The sequence below is a fragment of the Chenopodium quinoa genome, unplaced genomic scaffold, assembly GCF_001683475.1.
Source record: "Chenopodium quinoa cultivar QQ74 unplaced genomic scaffold, ASM168347v1, whole genome shotgun sequence".
Lineage (NCBI taxonomy): Eukaryota > Viridiplantae > Streptophyta > Magnoliopsida > Caryophyllales > Amaranthaceae > Chenopodium > Chenopodium quinoa.
Genome location: NW_018742329.1, coordinates 3115701 through 3138704, shown reverse-complemented (window position 1 = coordinate 3138704; position 23004 = coordinate 3115701). Strand labels below are relative to the sequence as shown.

The window sequence follows — 23004 nt, the reverse complement described above, 5'->3', positions numbered from 1 at the left end:
AAGGGGGTGTCGGAGAGTGGAGGGGCTTCCCTCGCTGGCGAAAAGGGACCACCAGCGTAAGGGGAGGGGTGGGATCTCGCGGTGGTCGGGGGTTGGGGGTGGGGTGGGTCTTGGGTGGTTGGGTATTCTTAAATTTTTTTATTTTTTTTTTAATAATTAATTAACTAATATTACAACCACCAATTAGAGGCTGCCACGTGGCATATTAGTCATTAATGGTGTTAACTATTTGGTGACATTTTTCTTAAACTCAGGAGTATTTGGTGAATTTAAAAGTTTTGATGGGTATTTGGTGAATAAAAAAATTACTCAGGGGTATTTGGTGAACTTTTCGTTATAAAATTGTTAATGATTGGTTTGATATATATATATATATATATATATATATATATATATATATATATATATATATATATATACTACCTCCGGTTCATTTTATTTGCAACAAAGTACAAGTTTTCGGAAACCAAGGCAAAAGATTGAAAACAATATTATGGAATAATAAGGGTATATGCTTAACTATTAATCCAACCCAAAAAAAAAAAACAAATTAAACCTTTATTAAATTAAATAGGCCACCACCTCCAGCACCAACAAGCATCATCCAAACCACCCACCACCACCATCTCACGCACCCAGGAAATCGCCGACGCACCACCACTACCCCACGCATCCAGCAATACGCCAACCCACCACCAGCAACCCACGAACCCCAGCACCTAACGAACCAACCACACCACGAACCCCCAGCGACTCGCCGACCCACCACCACCACCCCACGCACCCATCACTGACCGATCCACCAACCCACCAAACCAATGAAACCATACCCACGAAACCAACCCACGAAACCCGCCGATCTGAAACCACTGCTCGAAACCCGACCCACGAATCAAACCCACGACGACGCCGTTCTACAACCCCCCGCCGCCGATCTGCAACCACGAACCCAGCACTGCTGATTCACCAACCCAGAAAACCCACGAAACCAAACCCACGAAACCCGCCGATCTGAAATCACAAAACCCGACCCACGTATCAAACCCACGATGCAGCCATTCTGCAACCCCCCGCCACTCGTAACACTATGAAGCCACCATGAAAATGGGGTTGGAGGAGGAGAGAGAATATTATATGGGATGAGAGTTTAATTAATTAAGTTAGGGTTTAAGGGGGGATTTGTTAAACATCGCCCGCGTTTTTCTACATAAAGCCCACATTTTTTAAAAATGTTGACATTATTGCCCTTGTTTTAATTTTTACCGAAAATAAAATTTTTCACTCATAAAAAATGTGGAGCAGGACTGGATCGCCGAGTGAAACCGAAGAGCCCTCAACGTCGGGTAGATGCACCGGAGAGACGCCGTTGACGCCGGAAAAGGAGGTACGAAGCCATCTAAAACCACGAATTGGCGGCTGGCGTCCTGCCGGGACGCCGTGACCGTAGTGGTGGCGCCTAGCCAGGACGCCGCCACCGTAACTCTGGCGCCTGGCCAGGACGCCGCCACCGTGGCCGTGGCGTCTGGCCAAGACGCCGCCGCCACGGTGGCGGCGTCCTGGCCAGGCGCCACCGCCACGGTGGCGGCGTCCTGGCTAGACGCCACCGCCACGGTGGCGGCGTCCTGGCTAGGCGCCACCACTATTTTTTTTTTTTTTTTTTAATTTAATTTAAAATTTGTTTATTTTTTTTTTTTGTGTTACAATTTTTTTCTTTTTTTTTTGTTTTTTTTTTTGTTTTGTTTTTAATTGTTTTAATTTGTTTTTGTTTTTAATTTATTTATTTTTTATTTTTTTTGTACAATTTTTTTCGTTTTATGTTTTTTTTTTTGTTTTTTTTTTTTGGTTTATTTTTATTTATTTAATCTAAAGTTTTGTTTATGTTTTTTATTTTTGTGTTTTGTTTTTTTTTTTTTTTTGAATACTTTTTGTTTATTTCTTTGTTTGTTGTTTATAATTTATTATTGTTTTTGCTTTTGTGCTAATGTTGTGTCAAATGTATTAATTTAATCTACTCTTATGTGATTATATTTATATGTTATTGTTGCAGGATTATGGTGGAGACGGAAATGATTATAGTGGGATGCGTTATATCATGACCGGGTGCAGCAGTGGAACAATCTAGTTGCCTTTTCTATGTGACCTAATATTGCTATTGCTATGTTTTTCCCATTTATTTAATTTTCGGATTCTAATTTTCGTATTTAGTTTTCCCATTTAAATGTGAACCTGTATTTAGTTTTCGTATGCCCACTAATTACAACTTAAAATAAAAGTTATAAAAACTAAAAATATAATGTCAAATTCTAAGAACTTAAAATAATAATTATAAGAACAGATAATGTTAACTTTTACAAACAACTAGGAAAATGTTTTATAAATGCACTGCCGACATATCAATAATCTCTCTGTGACGCCCACTGCCACTGCTCAAGGGCCCGTTCCAGTTCATCAATAACAGCTCTGCCTGTTGCAGTCGTCATGTTGTCCCTCTCCTCAAAAAGTCTGTGTCCCAACTGCGTCATCTTTCCCATCCACTACACATAACAAAACACATAAAATTCAATAACGACGTATTATGAGACGTATTATATGGAAAAAAACACAACTACAAATGTCTTATGAGACGTACCGCATCCACGGCAGTGGGCGGTGGCACATCATCATCATCGGCGTCGTCGCCGTGGTGGACGTCTCTGATCAACCTCGGGTGCGAGTGCCGGTTGTACCACTCCATGTAGTGCTGGTCACACATGGCAGCCACCCCAGTTGGCGGCCGCTGCAGCTGCTCAATCCATATGCGGGCAACCATCGGAAACTGCTCCCACGTGCCAATCATGCTTGCCGGCCATGCTGGTGGAGGAGGAACAACTTGGACATATCCAAGCTGGCGAAGACAGCGCTGCGGCATGTACGCCTCTACGATCTCACGATACTGAATCAGTCCCGTGTAGAGGGTCCTGGGTACCCTATTACTAGGGTTCTGGCCGAAAGGCATCCAGTTCACCTGCACATTTTTTTAAAATTAGTAAGATTCATACAATAAACACATCAAACTATAAAAGTAGAAATAATTTAAACACTTTACCTCTAATGGGGACATCCTGTCAAGCAATAACCGTATCGATCGCAGGCGGTCAATGGACTTCTTCTCGACACGCGGACTCCACGCACAGGCACGTGGCTGGCCATCCCCAATAGGAACCGGGTCGCGGTGTGGTCGAAACGCCGGGAAATACTCGTATATCCACGTCTGTAACAACGTCATACATCCAGTGATACCTGCCGCATCAGCCCGGCTCGAGAATCCTAACTGGCGATACATGTACGCTAATGTAGCCGACCCCCAAGAAAACTGGCCTACTCTGTCGGGCTCACACGCGTCAACTATGTCGCGTGGCCTGAGCTTGTTTCCGCTCTTATCCGGAAACAAGGTACACCCGAGAAGAAGAAAAACATATGCAGCCAGCTGTGTGTCCTGCGTCCTACGTGAAGTGGGGTGCAAACATCGCTGCAAAACTGCTGCGATCTTAACACCGCCGTGATCCCACACACCAAGTGCCGCTGTGTACAGCGCAGCCCTATCCACCGCCAACAGCTCCGCCAATAAATCTGCCTGATCCGCATATGTGACAACAGATGCTCGGTTTCCCTCTACGGGAATCCCAAGGATGGCCTCGACGTCATGCAACATGATCGTCATCTCACCGAACGGAAGGTGGAAAGAGTTCGTGTCCGGCTGCCATCGCTCAACGAAAGCCGTGATCAGCGTCGAGTCAATCCTCTCATGCATGGTGGCAGGAAGGTGGCTCACTCTAGTGGCCCTCAATCGGCCGACCATCTCGCTCTCCTCCGGCCAAGCCTCAGCCCAACTACACAAGAAGTTACAAGTCCTCTCCCGGGTTTGGCATTTCAAAATGCCGCTATCCAAAGCCCGCTCTTGGTCCTCCCAAATACGGGTAGCGATGTGTCCTAGAAAGCTAGGAATCACACTCCCGTCTATAGGTCCCCCAGCCACCTCGCCCCTCACCACCCAAGAATCATTAACGGCCCTCGACCGTTTTCTGCTAACCGCAGACACAGTGGACGCAGATGATGTGCCAGATCTACTAACAAATCTACCATCTCTACCCTTACGCACGTCTACCCTACGCGTCTCATACACATCATCAAGCCTCTGACTGAATGGACCGTAATCATCATATGGTCCACTCTGATCGTCCACATCCTCATCTGCATCCTCCTCCTCCTCCTCCTCATCACCATCATCATCTTCATCATCCTCAGAATAGTGCACCCGTTCTCTACGAGCCGAGGCCGAAATACCACGGGATCTAACGTGTCTGGGCCCCGAGCTCTCCATTGAGTTCATCGTACTTCTCATAATGTCCATACTCTTCCCAGCCCCAGAACGAAAATACGATGCCTAACACAAAATAACAAAACATGTAATATGCAATATAAACATGTAATATAAACATAAAAAAAGTAATTAAAATAAATAAATAAAACAATATACATATGATGGAAAATAAATTAAAAACATTACAAAATATTAACAACCTAAAAATAAAAAAATTAATAACCTAATAAATAAATAAATAAAAAATTGGAAAAAACAAAGAAAAAAAAAAAATTACCCAAAAAAAACAAATTGGAAAAAACAAAGTGAAAAATATAAAATTATAAAAACTTAAAAAAAGAAGAACATCAAAATTTTAAAAAAAATTTATAAAAAAAAAAGGGAACATAAAATTTTTTTTAAGTAAAAAAACTAATTCAAAAAAAAAAAAAACAAAAACAATAAACAAGAACATAAAATTAAAAATTAAAAAAAAAAAAAGAGGAACATAAAATTTAAAATTAAAAAAAAGAAAAACAAATTTAAAAAAAAATCAAAAAAAAATTAATTATTTTCGAAAATTAAATTTCAAATTTAAAACCAAAAAAAAAAAAAAAAAAAAATAAAAAGGCGGCGGCGCCTAGGCCAGACGCCGTAACGGTGGCGGCGGCGTCTAGCCCAGACGCCACCACCACGGCGGCGGCGCCTAGGCCAGACGCCGGTGCCGTGGTTCTGGCGCCTGGGCCAGACGCCACAGCCACCGTCACGGCGTCTGGCCTAGGCGCCGCCGCCGTGGTGGTGGCGTCTGGCCTAGGCGCCTCCGCCGTGGTGGTGGCGTCTGGCCTAGGCGCCGCCACCGCCTCCGACCTTTTTTTTTTAATTTTTAAACACAAAATTAATAAAAAATACCTTCTCGCCGGAAAACCGCTGTCCACCCGCCGCCTGTGCCGCCACTTCCTTGCCGGGCCGCCTCGACATCGCTCGGAAAGTTTTTTAGAGAGAGAAAGTGGAAGTAGAGAATAGAGAGAAGAAATTGTGTTTTTTACTTTGAGGGCAAAAGTGACATTTCACTCTAATTTTGTGGGCTTTATGTGGAGATTCGCGGGCGATGTTTAGCAATTCAGTTAATTTAATGAAATCAGATAATAAGGGTGTTTAAGAAAAAAAAAAAGTAAGGGCATATATATAAGTTATATATATGCCCTTACTTTTTATATATTAGTTATATATATATATTGTTTTTAAATTCTTGCTCCATTTCTCCATTTGCTCCATTTCTCCATGCGTGGAGTTTTAGGAGAAATTGAAAAAAGTAATAAAATATGGAGGTAGTTGAGAAAATAAAAAATGTAAAAAAACAAAAGTAGTGGAAGAATAGGAGGAGAGAGAGCATTATGTTCGGTCCACTAAGTGTGAAAATTGAATTTAATATTATAAAAGCTTTCTAAAATAGGAAATGAAGCAAATATTTAAAAACGGTCGGAAAAAAAAAGTGGAGCAAGTATTTAAAACGGAGGGAGTATATAGGTTTTAAATTATAATAAAAGATTAGTGTAAAATCATAGAAGTGGTCATTACACATTTTTATTACCAGATTGAATCATATAAAAATATAAAGGGTTTTTCTAAACTATACCCCTAAGGTATTCGAGTTTCTAAGGTGTACCTAGTCCTGGGCACCGTGCCGTGCCGGGCCGCCGCGGGCCGTGCCTGGCGGGCCGCGGGCTGGTTCGTGCCGTGCCGGTCGTGCCGGCGGGCCCAGGATTTCGTGCCGTGCCGTGCCGGCCATTTTCACAGGCCAGCCCACGGCACGGCACGGCCCTCGTGCCTGGCGGGCTCGTGCCGTGCCGGCCACGTGCCGGGCTGCGGGCTGGTGCAGTTTTCATTTTTTTTTTTTTTTTTTTTTTTTTTTTTTTTTAATGACAACATTATTAATTAATAAGTTTATAATGTATATAAGTTATAAAATTATAATTATAAGTTTTATAAGGTAACTTATAAGTTTATAACTTATAAGTTATAAGTTATTAAGTTATGAATTTTATAATTATAAGTTGAATATTTATGTTTTATAATTTGTATATTCAATATTTATATTTATATATTTACTTTATACTATTACTTTAAAATTTAATGTTTATGATTTATTAGTAATTGGTATAATTTTATTTTTTTTTAATATGAATTTACAAATTGTAACAAAACGGGGAAAAAAGGCAAATTGGACTTTGGATGTGAATAATGCGTACTTTATATTATTATTACTTGAGTTGAGAAAATTGTACAATGATAACAATGATAAAAATCATACAATGATGGTATTAAACAAAAATTGGAAAATGATAAAATTGATATTTTTAAAATCGTACAATATACAATAATTGTCTATTCTTCTTCTCCTTCTTCTTGCTCGTCTTCGTCTTCGTCTTCGTCTTCGTCTTCGCCTTCGCCTTCAAGGTCATCGGCTAGTTGCATAGATTGGGAACTAGCCGAACCCGAACCGGAAGCGGAGGTTCCTTCTTCATTGTCGTTGTGGTCGTAAGAACGGTCTTGTGAGCGATTTTCCGCATCCAACCAATCTTTGAAACACACGCACATTTCTAGTGTTTCGGGTTTTAGACTTGTTCTTCTATCGTCTAAAACCCTTACGGATGCGCTGAAAGCTCGTTCGGAGGCGACGGAGGAAACTTGGATAGCAAGAATGTCTCGTGCCATTGCCGCCAAAGTTGGATGCTTCGAGCTTTGTTGTTTCCACCATGCAAGGAGGTCGAGGCTGTTTATCTCATCGTCGTCCATGCCTTTGGTGAAGTCGTAACTCAGGTACATCTGCAACTCCGAGACGTCGCTTTGCGTTCTCCTGATTGATGAATCACCTGAAAACCTTGAAATCAAGTTAGTAGCTTGTGAAAATAAATGTTTGGCCTTCTTACTTACGTTTTTAGATGGTTGGGAAGGCCCTGAGCGAGGAACGGTGCCATATTTGGCTTCATAGACTCTATATAAAGCAAAAAACTGATCCTTCACATTAGTCTTATAGTTTTCTACATCATCGTCAAGAAACATGCATTGAAAGTAAATGTCAACTAACATAAATGTGTTTTCATACTTTTGCCTAGGATCTAATATGGAAGCAAAAATATAAATCAAAGGAATCTGACTATAATATTTACGCCACTTTTTTTCCATTGCTGGAAGATACTGATCATAATCACTTTGATCGCGATGATCAGCGAAAAGTTGGGCGAGTAAGCATGCATTAGAAAGAAAGTTTTGAGCACAAGGATTGTAAACAGTAGAAAAACAATACGTCATGTTATATAATAACTGTAAAAATTGCATATATCTTTCACAGTTATTCCAATCATCATCATACAAAGCATTTTGTGGAAATTTTTGGTTGTAAAATAATGTTAACGGGCCCTTGTACTCAATTGCCTTTGTTAACATGTCATAGGTGGAATTCCACCTAGTTGGGCAATCGGTTCTAATTTTTATTACCCTTATCTTTTGTTGTTTTAGAAAACTCTTCCATTCTTGGTATCTCATGTTAGAGCTATTAATAGACATAATAGCATCTCTGATTTTGCTGTAGTATGGGCCAATTGCCCGAACTCCATCCTGTACACATAAGTTAAGTACATGGCAAACACATCTAGTATGAAGAGCTTCACCGTCTAATAGTACATCGGTTAAGTTTTGTTTGATAAGATTAGCTGTGTATGTCATAGAGGTTGCATTATCAAAAGTCATAGACATCATTTTATCTCGAAGGTTGTATTCGTCTATTGCTTGCATTAAATGGTGAGCAATGTTAATGCCGGTGTGTGGGTATTCCAGCATTTTGAAATGTATTATTCTTTTTTGTAACATCCATTGATCATCTACCCAATGGCAAGTCACACATAAATAGTGATATTTATAACCACTATCCCAAGAATCGGCTGTTAAAGATACTCTACAGTTAAGGTTACTCAATTCGGCTTGTAACCGGACTTTGTACTCTAGGAAATTTTTCATTGCTGCGGAACGAACGGTTTTCCTAGAGATTCTTTTATGTTGGGGTTGTAGTGCTTTGTTAATGTAGGTGTTGAATGCGTCACTTTCCGAGAAAAGAAAAGGTTGTTCGGCGTGTACTATCATTTTTCCTAGTTCATCCCTATCCCTCTCATAGTTGTATGTAAAGCCGTATGGATGGAATTGGGAAATTTTGGGCTGGGTTGGATCACTAGCTGGTTTTGCACAAGCTTTCATGTGTCTAGATAAGTGTCCCGTCCCGTTTTTGGTAACTGCCGTGAATACACTATTACATGTTTTACATTTTGCCCATTGTTCACCATCTTTACTTAGGACAAAATAACGCCATACCTCACTCCTTCGGTTTTTCAAAAGTAGCATCTCAGTTTCGGTTAACCATTCATGATGTGTGTATTGGTTAGTAGGGGGACTAGTGGGAGTGGCAGTAGAAGGGGTAGAACCGGAGGGAATTCGGGTACTTTCTTGGCTACCTTGGCTAGAACAATAGTTTTGTTGATTACCGATATAATTAGGTGGAAATTGGTATGGTGGTAGTGGAAATTGGTTTAGTGGTGGTGCTGGAAATCCCGACGTATTATATGGCTCATAGCCCGGGGGGAAGTAAATGGGGTCATTGGTTTGACTCGTAATTTGGGGGCTCGTTGTATTTGGTGGTTCCCTAGAACTACTACTACGGATAAGTCGGCCTTTCCCCCTAGACCTAGATGATGGGTTGTTCGATGCCATAATTAACAATTAATTTTTTAATAAAAAGTGGTTAACTATAATAATAATAATTAATAACAACAATTTTAACAATAAAAATATCAATAATAATAATTAATAACAACAACTATAACAATAACAATAACAACAAAAATAAATAATAACAACAATTGTAACAATAATAATAATAATTAATAACAACAATTATAACAACAACAATAACAATTAACAACAATAATAATTAAACAAGATTATTCTAATAATAACAATAAAACAATAATAAATTTAAGATTAGTTTAGATCTTACAACCGTGCTTCAACGCTCCACTAATTACGATTACGAACTTTTTAATTTTTTCCGATATTAGGAAAATAATTAGAGAATTTAAGAGAATAATTAGAGAATTTAAGAAAATAAGGATTATTAGAGATTTAGAGAATATAAGAGATAAGAAGAAGAGATTGTGATTTTGTGATTTGGGAATGAAATGGAGGTGAGTATTTATAGAATTTTTGGCAAAAAAACTAGTCGTTTATAGCCGTTTAACTAGCCGTTGGCCCGCGGGCCGTGCCTATGGGCCGTGCCTGCGGGCCAGCACGGCGGGCCTTGCCCGTGCTCGTGCCGGGCCGTGCCTGGGAATTCTCCACCGTGTCCGTGGCACGGAAGTCAAACTTCGTGCCGTGCCGTGCTTGACTTCGGGCCGTGCCGGGCTGCTCCGAACGGCGGGCCGTGCCGGGCGGCACGCGGGCCAACCCGGCCCGTGCCCAGGTTTAGGTGTACCCATGCTTTTTCAAGTTTCTAAGTTGTGCCCCTCAACTCACTAGCATTAATGAATGATACCCTCCTTGGAACTTCCACGTCACCTAAAGTTAACTATAAATTTAATAGAAAGATTATAAAAGGTAAGGAAATGGTAGGAGAAATAAATCTTAGCCACCACAACTCTAATAATGAAAACTGAAACCACGAAATCACACTCTCAAATAACTTTTAAACAACTAATAAGGGTACGTTTTAGTATTGATAAGGAGTTGAAGGGCACGGCTTAGAAACTTGAAAAAAGCATAGATACACTTTAGAAACTCAAATACTTTAGGGGTATAGCTTAGAAAAACCCAAATATAAAATGCTAAAATCCTTTAATCCAAAGAAAGACAACGAAAATAATGGTCAAGAAAATTTTAGTAAATTGCTTGGTTGTTGTTTTTTTTTTTTCCAAATCATCCCATATTTCCAATGTCTAATTTACACATTCCCATTCCCATTCACGAAACGCCTAATTAAGCCAAAATAGGTTTCAGAAATTTGGTAAATGTCAAAGCTGAACTTAAATTTTTGTACAACATATCAATACTATAAAGAATATAATGGGAATTCATGTAAGTAGCAAAGTAAAAATCGGATGAAATAACCTTTCAAATTCACAGCAAAAAATTATACTTATATATTATATAACCTATAACCTAGCTAAGATATAATCAGATATAGGAGTTTTCTCCATAGCAACTTCTCAATCACGACAACGCCTTCTTACTCATCCATTGAACTATACTGTACGGAAACTATTACCCTTTGAAACAGTTGCACAATCGACTCCCAGTGACAGAATGCGTCTTACATTTGTATCGTTGAAGATGTATTTAATCTGATATAAGCTGAGAATGAAACGGCTGGTGTGTATTTACAGATAAAACACCCGGGCCTTTGACCTTCTGAGACATGCCCCATAACGTAGTTGCGTCAATATTAGAATCAAAGCAACTGACAGGCCGATTGAGCCTCATTCACTTACAATAATTAATCATGTTGATGACAGTGCATAAGGTCTGCTAGAGTGATTTTTCCACAGCTGCCAGCATCCAGCTGATCGAATTTCTTGCATATCAGAAGAATGTCTTTATCTGAAACCTTTCCCATCTCCTTCAGTTTGTAGATTACATACTCTGACTTGCTGAAAATACAATCAAGGAAAAGATCAGTAACTCTTCAAAACTATTATAACATTTACCTATCTTAATCATCACTCCCAGCCTTAATACCAAACAACAAGACTAATTTATTAGGCAGGACACTTTAACACTTCATTTTAGGCCAAAATCATGGAAAATTTTCAGAGCAGCCAAGTTGCACATGGGTACCTAAGTCCAAGTAGCATGGAATTCTCCTATTGAACAATCAATAATACCGAAATATAACAACAGTGACCAACATCAAGTTCGAGTCTTATCTCAAGCAAGAATTAGCGAGGTCAAGTTGCCCATGCAATTTAAATCCAATAGACCGCGCGGGGGGGGGGGGGGAGATGATGTGAATAATGACTACCAATGACAGCACAAGAATTAGGGGAATAGCCATAATATGTAAATCAGTAAATGCAATATATTCCCAGGCAGAAGGATGAGGTAAACCAAGTAGTTAATTCTGAATATTGTTAAGAACTTGGCTCTGTTAGGAAGTTAGAAGCAAGATATAACTTTTCCTTCTGTACAATGATGCTACACGAGTCTCTTGCTCAGATTGGAAAAAGAAAAAATTCCAAGCAGTAAGCTAGTAACAAAAACATTTCTTCTCCCTATTCTAATTTTTCTTTTTCCCTAAATTTTATTTCAAATCCATACCCCACAATTATTCTTTCAAAAAAATTCATCAAAAAGGCAAGTAATTCCAATAGAGAAATAGGTCAAAGATCAACACATACACATGATATCAATGTTGAATAGCTCTAAATTCTCACCCAAAATATTCAAATAAAACAACTAGACATTCCTAGTGTAAATACAAGCTTCCTAAAAGAACATGTTATTCCTCATAGTTGGAGCACTTTATTCTATTAAATATGGGGTTTTGTTAATGCCGCTCCATTATGCATATGGTCATATAGTGAAGAGGCCCAAGAGGGTAATGGGATGACAGAATAACAAAATATATTTCCCGTCCACTGCTCAATTAATAAACAAAGTATACGAATTCAATGCAGTTCCGCTGCATATACAACAAAAATACTAAGCATGCACAATGAAACAAAACTGTACAAAAGATCAACGGCTGAAAACCACTAATATTTAGGTGTCAATAGAGTTTTAAAATTACATATCCAAGTAAAGTGGAAAATAACATAAACCAAGACCTATTAGGGGGTGCTTGGCTCACAAAGTAGTATAGGTTTGAAATCAGGAATGAATTTAGAGTGGTCTAGGAATGGAACAAATTCTTAATATCTTATGATTGGGTGTTGCTCGGGAAATGATATTTTCCTTTTTATTTAATACCTAGAGGTGTGGTATGAGCCATACCCACCTCCCCCCGGGCCTCTCTAAACCCTATACCTTGTGGGTTTGAAAAAAATTAAGAAATTAGATTTTTCTTAAACAAACATTAGTATGAGATTTACTTATTCCAACTCCATACCTCATACCTAAAACCTATGAACCAAACGCCCCATTACTATACTCGTGGCCAAGTGCCTATTGAAAGATGTTAAAGAGCACTTTAACTTGAAGAACTAACAATGAAGCATAGAGCCATAGACTGTAGATAAATGTCCACCCCCAATTTATAATCCCTATGTTAATCTTGTAACTTTTAATCGAGGGACAAAGTGATATACTTCCTCCGTTCTTTTTTTATCGCATCACTTACTAGTTTAGGAAGTTTACTTTTTATTGCATCATTTCCTTATTTAGCAAATTTTTACCTACAAAATTACTTTTTTACCCCTCTTACAATAACATCATAACCCCACCTATTATTCTTCCTCCTACCACATTAAATCCCTTTATACACCACCCAATTTTATTTTTTTTCGATAAATTACCTTAAATACATACAACCTTTGGACAAAGCCTACCCAATAAATCAGCCCACTTTTTGTTTTGTTTGCACAAATCTAAGTATGAAACCCTAGTTCTAGTTTGTTCTTGAGCTTTCTCACTTTCCTCATTCTCTCTCCTCCCTTCCCGCTTGAACAACCGTTGTTTCCTCCTTCATCCAACTCTATTCCTCTTTCTCTCTCCTCTTGAAAGGGTGTGTGTCCTACTCCTCTCTGCCTCGTTCTGTTTCCTCTCTTCCTCCTCCTATAATGGATCTATCTCCCCTGAACGAAGCCCTCTTTGCGAGTGATGATGAAATCGAGCAGGGTTTCATTGTTGCTCTTTCTCTCTCCTCTTGAAAGGGTGTGATGATGCAAATTTGGTGTTTGGAATTTTTGAAAATTTTCAATCATGAAAATTTTGGTGGGGAAACTTGAACTGAAATTTGTTTGGGAAATGTAAAGTATTTCCACTGTTCACTGTTTATGAGTGGAAATAAGTCAGAAATTGAGTTCCCTTTTGGGTAATACACGGATACACTTCACCTAAGCTGACATCAATTGTATAAGGTGGTGGGTCTTTTTTTTTTATAATACAAGGACACTTTTGTAATTTTACCACTCCCAAATTTTGCCGTCAAACCTCCTATGATGCGATAAATAAAAAACGGAGGAAGTATTAATTATCAGATTTTTAAGGTAGGCTAATATAGTGAAACTTTAACTAACCTTTACCCCATATATCGGAATAATATTTACATGAATTTACCCCTACCAGTCAAGACAGGCTTCTAGACTGTAGAGTAAGTGCTTTCACTAAAATCAACTTAAGCCTGATACAACTAGGCCAATTCTCACTATTAGTTGCTAGAATTAGCCACCCATTCGCTTATTCTGTACAGATTTTTGCATAGCCATACAAATTGCTAGAAATATCACAAAAGCAACAAAATTGACGGCAAGTAAAGAACAGCCAAAAAGGAGGTAATAAAATCAGATAAAAAGACAAGCTAACCACTTATACTTGAGAAAGCAAAGACACTCCGTATTCAATTGAAGAGCCATGGATTCACAATCTAAAATTAAACAATTGCAAGAGCTGCAATTTGACTTCCAATAGCAGAAGACAAGAAAGCAGGGATCCAGGATGTACTAGAGCAAGAGCAAACAAATGAAAGAGAATATTTCTAATGATTTATGTATAATGCGCTAATCCCCCCCCCCCTCTTTGTACAGATAAACAATTCAGAGTTTGTGGGTTCACAATTCCTTCAAAGGTCACTCAAAATATCATCAATGTTAGAATGATAAACATATACTTCGTATCATTTACCCATAAAAACTTAGTGGAGCCTCAACCACAAAACATGATACTGCTCCAATCTTGACTCACTGCTCAACATTTTTTCATCCTCCAACAGTACTAATGTACTATTACATTCTTAGCTTAGTGTTCAACATTTTTCAACCTCACATTTTGTGCAAAAATCCCTGTTCATTTTGTCCCATTTACTACAAAACTGAGAATGTTTTAAAATGAAGAATGAAAAAAGAGCAGTAAACTAAAATGAGCATTTTTCTAAAAATCAATTATTAAAACAGTTGCAGAATAGGTGATGAGTTTCAGCGTTTTCAATCAAGTACCTTAACAGGAAGCAACATCTCATAATAATTAGTCAATTAATTTATTATGTGGCATTTGAAAATCATGTGGCAGTTCTTTCAAAAACAGAGATGGAAAGGAAAACATCAAAAGTTAGAATTGCAGCAATCCATAAACCATTTTGGCACTTTGGTAGCTGAAGAATCGAGTTTTATAGCGCAATGAGAAGGCTTCTGCTAATATGTACATCAATATCAATACCAACTAGAAGATTAGGTTTATTCGAACTTTCTAAGCCCTCCAAAATATAAAGAAGTTGGCATATTATGCCTATATATTTGTTATCTCTTCAATAATCAATATGCTATGCTGGATCTCAGTGCATAATGGCTTCATAAGCAATAATTTCAGCCTTTCACTTTGCACCAAATATGCAACATAGCCAAAAACATGTACTTGTAGTAAACAGTCCAAATTTGCCTAACAGACTAAATTAGAGGTTAAGCTCACAAGAATATACAGTTAATCACACAATTCTGCAAAATCAATACACAGCAAGAATAAGATAGGCAGAATAACTAACGTAAAAGACCAGGTTCATACCTCACAAAGCCATTGTTGTCCATATCAGCAGCAAGAAACTGTGAGACGGTCATATCCTGACCAAGCACCCGCTTTGCCAACAGCCTATTACGCTTGTCAATCCTAGCCTCGGCCAAGTAAAGAAAGGCCCGAGCAACAGCGAGTGTAGATACTAGCAACCAAATTGATGCAAAGCAACGACCAGACAACGACGAAAATGCCCTATCACCATAACCCACTGTGGTAACTGACATGACAGAAAGATAAAGTGAATCCACCCATCCAAGCTTCTCAACAAAATGCATAACACCCACCCCAACTCCAATACACATAACCACCACACCTAATGCCAATGCCACCTTCATTCTTATCCTCATCCTCCCTTTCTTGACATCAATAAGCACCGATTTCGCCTGATCCTCTCGTTTCCCTGCCTTAACCGTCCTAAGAAGATAATTCTCTTGCAAGTCTAACACATAAGTAACCATCCCACTAAGCAAAATATCAATAAATCCAAACCCAACCAATACAAACAAAACTGAGAACAACTTTGTTGTAGTAGAATTAGGGGTTATATCCCCATAACCAATAGTACACATAGTCACAATGCAAAAATACAATGCATCAATTACTGGGTGAGTCTCCCTACCTTTAAAATGTGTTCTATTCAACCAATATATCAAAACCCCAAATGACAAATAAATCAATAACAGCACAAATGCTTGTATAACAACAGACTGAGAGCTAGGTCTGGGTATACCATCTTCCTTCCTTTGATCATTACTATTTAAAACCGCCATAGCCGGGGCAGTCTTAGACCTGTGAAGATTAGTTTTCTTGCCGCGATAATTAGGATCAACCAACCACTGCTGTTGCTGTTGTTGTTGCTGCCACTGCTGCTGCTGCTGTTGCCACTGCAGCGGCGGCACCTGCAGAGGCTGCTGCTGCTGTTGTTCTTGACATTGTTGTGCTAATTGTGGGTCAAAAAGAAATGAAAGATGATGATAATCCGAAGACGGAGACGGCAAAGGCGAAGAAGGCAGAGAAAGGGCATCAAAGAGAGTGGATGAAGAAGGGGATTGAATTGAAATTGAAGGGTCTCTAGGAGAGGAAGGAAAGGAACCAAAGATAAGACGATCTTTGAATTCAGAAGGGGTTAAAGAGAGTGAAACTTCATGATTTTCAGGAAGAGAGGATAGAGTTAAAGGTTGTGGTGGAGTTACTTGTGACCTTAACAATGGCAGAATATGTTCATGCTCTTCTCCCTCCATTTGGGTACTCTCTAGATAGAATTTCGCGCCATTAAAATGGTTTTTACCTTTCGATCACAATCCCAACAAAAATAAAATTGAAAAAAATGGGTTTCACCTTTCAATCACAATCCCATAAAAGATGATGATGATGATTCACCTGGAGCAATCAAGTGATAACAAACAGGCAAAATTGGAAACAGTCAGTGTAATAAGGTAACAACAATGATTAAAAGAAACGTATTGAGTTTTAAACCCGAAAGAAACGTTTCGCCAAAGAACCCCAGAACCTGAAGAAATCAAAATTTCGAAGAACACCCATTAAAATTGTGAGGATGAAGAAGGAGAAAGCGGTGGAATTTGTTAGAGATGAGACTGAAAAACGAGATGGGTATTGATAAATTATATATTTCAGGGATACTATATTATAGTATGATTATGAAGAATATAATAAGTAATGCAATAAATGAAATAATGAATGGTATAAAGATGAAGATGAAGGTGAATTAATGGCGAAGAAAGAAGAAGAAGAGAGAAAAGAGGGAGGTGGTGTAAAATAGGAGAGGGTTGGTCATAGTGTAAAGTATTTGGTTTGATTGAGGCAGTTGTACAGTTACACGTTAAGCGTCAGGGAAGGGGGTCTTCTACACGAGTCATGTGAATTTCAGGCAGTATTTTTTTGTTTTGTGGTTCGTATTTCATTGATTCACATGCCAATCAATTTCCAACATTCTACTTCTGCGCATCGGTTAGGCTAATACCCATAAATTTACTCTTTTTTTTAACAAACTAGTAAAGGGTACGGAGTATTTGGGTCCAAGACTCCGAGCAATGCCCGCATCATGGTATCGAATTGATCATTAGTATATGTTGTAATTTATGAATCAATAATTTTAGTGCTTGTTCTGATTTATTGAAGTGAGATGAACTGAATTGAAATTCATGAAAGAGGGAAATTAAGAATTTAACTCAACTGAAATAATTAGAGCTGAACTCAACTGAAATTAAGCTAAAGAGAACGGACCCTAATTAAATTTGTTATATATTTTATCATTTGCTAAATATTAATATTTTATATTGAAAAGATAACCTAAAATATCACATATCTAAGAATCTAAGTGGCAAGATATTAGTTATGGTGGTTTCAAAAAAAAAAAAAAAAATACTCCCTCTGTCCCTAAATTACATTCCTCTTTCTAGCATTTATTCCTCACATAATAGAGAAAAAGAGGAATGTAATTTAGGGACGGAGAGAGTAATTAGTTATGGAGAACTTTTTATTAGTGTAAGGTTAGGGTCTATTCTTCATGCCTTATTTTCCTTCATTTAAACCTCAATACCGGGATTGAATATGGGTTAGATTAAAGTTGATAAATAATATTACCTCCGTTACATATTAGTTGCAACTTGAGTTATTATTTGTAAAACATAAAATATTTTAAAGTTGTAACTGATATGTAACAGAGGTAGTAGTACATATAAGATAAAAATAAAGACCACCAAACAATATCATTACCATACAAAAAACTAATTGTGCCTTACATGGCATAATTGATTTTTCATTCTTAATTTGTTAATTTGTACTAGTACGAATGAGAAAATTAGTTTTTTTCTTACCACCAATCAACTTCGCAAATTTGCCAAGTCTATGCAAATAAGAATTTTTTTTTTTTTTTTGGGTGCTAATAAGAAATGTGATAATTGGTTGAGAAATGTGAAAATCACAAGGGAAACTGAATTTGTTACACCAAAAAGTGATTTAGGCACATTCATGAGAGCAAGGTTTTCTATGCTCCTCTCACATAGAGGTGTGCCCATATCAACAAATAGATGTGCCAAAATCAATTTCTTGTGGCAAAATTTTTTTTATTTTATTTTTTTTTTTTTTGAAAAAGTTGTGACAAGATACACTTTTTGTATGATAAAAGTTGCTTATATTGTCCAATAACGTCTTACAAGATCCAAAAAGTTAAGGTTGATAAAATCAATAAAAAAAATAGCTTTAGGGCCAATAACACAAGATAACAAGTGTAATTCGAGTAAAGTAAACAGTGCCTTACCTTGCTAAACTTCAAAGTATTAAATATTGCGTAAGCGGTTTAATTGGCAACTCCATATGTTTGAGGTTAAGGTTATGTTTGATAATTAGTGGGTAATATTACTGCTATTATAATTAATTGTATTGACAGGTTTGATAAGCGAGATGCATTAGATTTTATTTTTGACTAGATAACTAGCTATATTAGTTGTTTGTACAAAGTGTAATTGATAACTTGTTATTTGTTATTATTTACTCATAACATAACAAAATGTATCTAATCCGATCTAAATAATCAAAACCAAAATAAATGATTACTCATTCTTATCACTCAAATAGACCTGAAACTAAAATACAATTGTATACTTGATTGTTATCCTAAACATGATTTAATAATTCATATATAGATGACTTCACAACATTGCTTCAATTCTAAAAGTAACTTCACTAAGGTTTTGACTTGACAACATTGCTTCAATTCTTAAAGGATAAAGATACTATAGCATGATTGCGATTCCATTACATGTTAAGGTTGTATTTAATGCTTCTATAACTATTTTAAAATTTGCCTCAATTATTGAGTTAGATGCTGAGGTACTAAGTTGAGTTAGATTTGTATGTCATGGGGACACAAACAGACAGTTGTATTTAGGTTTTTTGTTAACAAGTTGAGCATATTATTATTGCTCTTGTCTTGTAGTACTACCACACTGTAGTTTATACACATTGCCGTCAATAAAGAATCGAAATTGTGATCTATGTAAAAAGTATTGTTAATCAAATATAAACATATTTTGTAGTTGCTTTCAATTTTATTTTTTCCCCTCGTTAGTGTGAGAAACCACTTTTTTAACAGCGTGTTTTGTGTGCGACTGTCCACACCATGTAACCGCTTATAAAATGCTAAAGTAACATGTATAACACTAACCAAGTAACTCATGAAATTTTGATCGAACAACCTCTATAAAACTGATATTAACCCTATAATATTGACCGGCTAACCCCTATAACATTAACGAACTATGATGACTAGACCTGGTTATAGGGTGGGTTGGGTTAGGGTCGTAGCGAGTCGGGTCAAAGAGGGCCACATTTTATAAGGTCAATAACGGGTCAGGCCAATGCGGGTCGCGAGTCAATAATGGACGGGCTTACAAAATATCAATTAATATAAATATTGGACAAAACCATTATTAACTATATATGAATACAAATTTATCTATGTAATTATTTTCACACCATTTATTTTCTTTATCAGTTAAATTGGAAAAACATTTTTAGCCGTATATTGACCCTACCCAATAAGGCCCTATCCATTAAAAGCTCTTTAAATTTGACGCTGATCCTATTATCATTGGGCTACCATACCTGTTTCGGGGTTTTCTGATGTCCTGCGGGAGAGTTACAATTCCGAGACTGGAACCGGACGCCTGTACCTGCAAAACAAACGGATGCTCCGGATGATTGGAGATCCGCCTCCGACGGTCAAGTTAGTACTTGATTAAGGAGTAATTAATGCGGAAATTAAAGTGATTGGGTCTCTCTAGGTGAGAGTGTTTAATGTGTGTAATCTGCTTTTTAGCGTGTTCTCTCCCTTAATGAGGATTAAGGGAGGTATTTATAACCTCGGGAAACGTGTCAATCTAGGTTTAGGTTAACCTTGGGCTGATTGGGCTTCCCTCGGGAGTTGGGCCTAGGTGACCGGTTATCCCAGGTGTCATGGGAAGGACACGTGTCGTGTCGTAATTGGTCCATGGTGGACGGATCATTGCTTGACACGTGGCAGGCTCCTATTGGCCCATGTGACGGACACATGGCGGAACCTGATTGGTCCACTTGTCAGATGGTGATTGGTGGGGAAAAATCCCCTAATCATTTGCCCCTCACAGGTGGCACGTGACTGGTCACGTGTTACCTGTGACAGGTATCGCCCTGTAACAGGCGACGACCTGCTACAGGTTTCACTCGGCGAGAGGCCGAGAGATTCTCCCGCCAAAATTTTGAATTCTGGAAGTGACCCTTCGCCTTCTCACTTCGCCTATATAAAGGAGTGTTGACTTCGGTCATTTTCACACTTGAAAACTTTGTGAGAGAACATTCGGACCCCTGAACTTGCTCTGACATTTTGGACCCTTTCTGCCTACCGCCTGCTCTGACAAGCCGACTGCAAAGGATTTTCAGAACTTCATCAATCGTCACTCGTTCAGGTAACCGTCGGTTCTCTTACTCTTAATTTTCTCTTTATTCTTTTTTGAAATGGCACCACGGAAGCACACGACACGACCTAGGTTAGTGATCAGCCGGTCACCGGGGACGGCTGAATCTAGGACTAGGAGTGTCGCCTGCCCTTTTCTGGACCCATCTTTGCCCTTTATACAAAGTCCGACTGTATCTGTGTCTATGCAGAACATGATGGCCAGAACAAAAAAGACTGCCAGGATCTCAAACTCAGACGGCTCCTCACACAAGGTGCCGATTAGTGAACATCTGACCAGGCGCCAGATGTGGAAGTGAAACAAAGCGGCTTGAAAGCCGGCAGTTCTGAGGGAGGAGTCAAAGTGACCCCTTCCCATTTTACCGTTGACAATTCTACATTCTCTCCTGCTCCTTTTAAAGGAGAGGAGGCGGGCCCCTCCGGGAGAGGGGAAGAGTCGTCCTCTTCGGACTCGTCAGAGGACGATTCCGAGTCTAGCTCTTCTGGCCATGCTTCCCTGGACACAGAAGAGAAAAACAGTCGCCTACAAGAGGCGAGGCTTTCTCACGCAGTTGAGAAGGGGGACGATTGGGCGGAGCCATCCGCCTCTCACCGAGAGCAAAATACCCCCTACTACTGCACGGTACCTCGGGGCCAGATCACGGCCATGCAAGAGAAAGTGGAGAGCTTTATCGCAAACCACACAATGGGCCCCGGCTTTTTAGTGTTCGTGCCGGATCCAGAAGACACAGTCGTATGGCCGGCTGGTACCAGTTATGATGGTGCCTGCTTTGGCTGCTACGAGGCGGCCATCAAGGCTGGGCTGCGCTTCCCACTACATCCAGCTGTTCAGCGGATCTTGGATGGGTATGAGTTGGGGTTATGACAGTTAGCCCCGAACTCCTGGGTCAACGTACTCGGCTATGTGGCCGGGTGCGAACTGCACGGGGTGGAGCCGAGCTTCGAGGCTTTCGCCCACATGAACTACCTCAGCCGGACCCCTAAGGCAGGCGGTACCGGCTGGTATCAATTGACGAGCCACAGGGGCTACCTCATGACGAGAGGTAAAGCAAACAAATGGAAGGACTGGCGGAGCACCTTCCTCATCATTGAGAGTTAAGACACAGAGCTGAACAAGCGCTTCAACAGGTGGAACAGGAATCCGCCCCTTCTTGCAGGCGGCCGCAGCATGCCGCCTGTTCCCCCCAAGGCTAAGAAAGAGATCCTAGAAAAAGGACTCTTCAAAGTAGAGTCGAAGGTGAACTCTACTTCAGGGGTACGAGAGCAAGTACCCCTGCACTGCGTCCCGAGCTTCAAATGGCTCTACGACGAGTAATTTTTGGTCGCCTGTGGCCTCAGCAGTCGGTGCTCAAGAGGTAGCCGGCCTGTCGAATACTCTGTTGTTCCATGCATTTCTTGTTATGACTTTTATTAACTTTGCTATTTGTTTTTGCAGCGGACGTCATGAGCAAAATTACCGCCTCCAAGACTGCGGCGGCCATGTTGCGGGCCTCCATCATGCAACGGTCTTCAACCGACTCCCCCAACAAGGGGGCACCCTTGGTGGGCTTCGAACCTTTCACCCTCTTTTTGGAGTTGTGTTTATGCATATACTGACTCTTTTCTTCTTTTTTAGACGGGCGCTACAAGAGCTTCTTCTTCCCAACAGCCGGACCCCAAGGCCCGGAGGACGACTGTTGCGAGCTCTCCTGGTTCTGCCAGGAAACATGTGGCGGCTGAGAAACAGCCGGGCACTTCTTCTAAAACTCCAGCTGGGCCACCTAGAAGTATGAAATTGTCCTTGTAAATTTTAGACTTGCTCCCTTCTTTACTAGGTCTAATCCGTTTGTTTATGCTTGATGCAGCCGGCCCTCAGGAGCCTGACTTGGTCGAGGTGGCCAAGTCTATGATCAAGGCCGTTCCTCCAGCTGAAAGGGAGGCGGTCAGGGGTGTCGGCACCCTTGACCTAGACGGGATTGCAGGGGTCCTTGCTGAGGTATACTTAGCATATTTTTGAGTATTTGAATTCCAAGACGCTTGTTTTCTTTTTTGTTTGGAAACTGACGCCTGTTCCCCTTTTTACTTAGGCCCTGCTCCGAGTGAACGACCTTCGCAAGCCGCTTGACCGGAAGAACAAAGAGGTAAAGGCTGCAAAAGCTATGGCCGCCTCTGACTGTGATAAGGCAATGTTTCAAATTGCCCAAAATGAAGTTCTGACCATTGGTATTCTTTATTATCAGGCGCAGGCTACCGCCGCTATCCGGGCTCAGTTAGAGGCGGCCCAGAAGAGGAATAGCGAGCTGGAGGCGACCATCAACAACCTCAAGGCCGAGCTGAGACCTCTTCGCCAAAAGATGTCCTCATACGAAACCTTGGAGAAATCCTTGGCGAGCGTAAAGGTACGCCTGGTGACCCAGGAGAAGAGTCTTACTCAGGAGCTCTCGGAAAA

The 23004-nt window shown here is 39.6% G+C and overlaps 2 protein-coding genes and 1 long non-coding RNA gene across 3 annotated transcripts; 1 reads left to right on the top strand and 2 right to left on the bottom strand.

Annotated features, from left to right (window-relative positions):
* The first annotated feature begins 1224 nt into the window (after window positions 1-1224).
* LOC110690333 lies at window positions 1225-2204 on the top strand. Its single transcript, XR_002505073.1, has 2 exons — window positions 1225-1384; window positions 2048-2204. It is a non-coding gene; the product is annotated as an uncharacterized LOC110690333 (long non-coding RNA).
* Window positions 2205-2291: 87 nt separating this feature from the next.
* Window positions 2292-2843, bottom strand: LOC110690328. Its single transcript, XM_021867156.1, has 2 exons — window positions 2630-2843; window positions 2292-2534 (listed from the first exon to the last, which is right to left on the bottom strand). The coding sequence occupies exons 1-2, from the start codon at window positions 2834-2836 to the stop codon at window positions 2394-2396; spliced, it is 348 nt and encodes a 115-aa protein (XP_021722848.1). The 5' UTR covers window positions 2837-2843; the 3' UTR covers window positions 2292-2393.
* Window positions 2844-10142: 7299 nt separating this feature from the next.
* LOC110690325 (two-pore potassium channel 3-like) lies at window positions 10143-17168 on the bottom strand. Its single transcript, XM_021867151.1, has 2 exons — window positions 15095-17168; window positions 10143-11031 (listed from the first exon to the last, which is right to left on the bottom strand). The coding sequence occupies exons 1-2, from the start codon at window positions 16342-16344 to the stop codon at window positions 10878-10880; spliced, it is 1404 nt and encodes a 467-aa protein (XP_021722843.1). The 5' UTR covers window positions 16345-17168; the 3' UTR covers window positions 10143-10877.
* Window positions 17169-23004: the final 5836 nt, after the last annotated feature.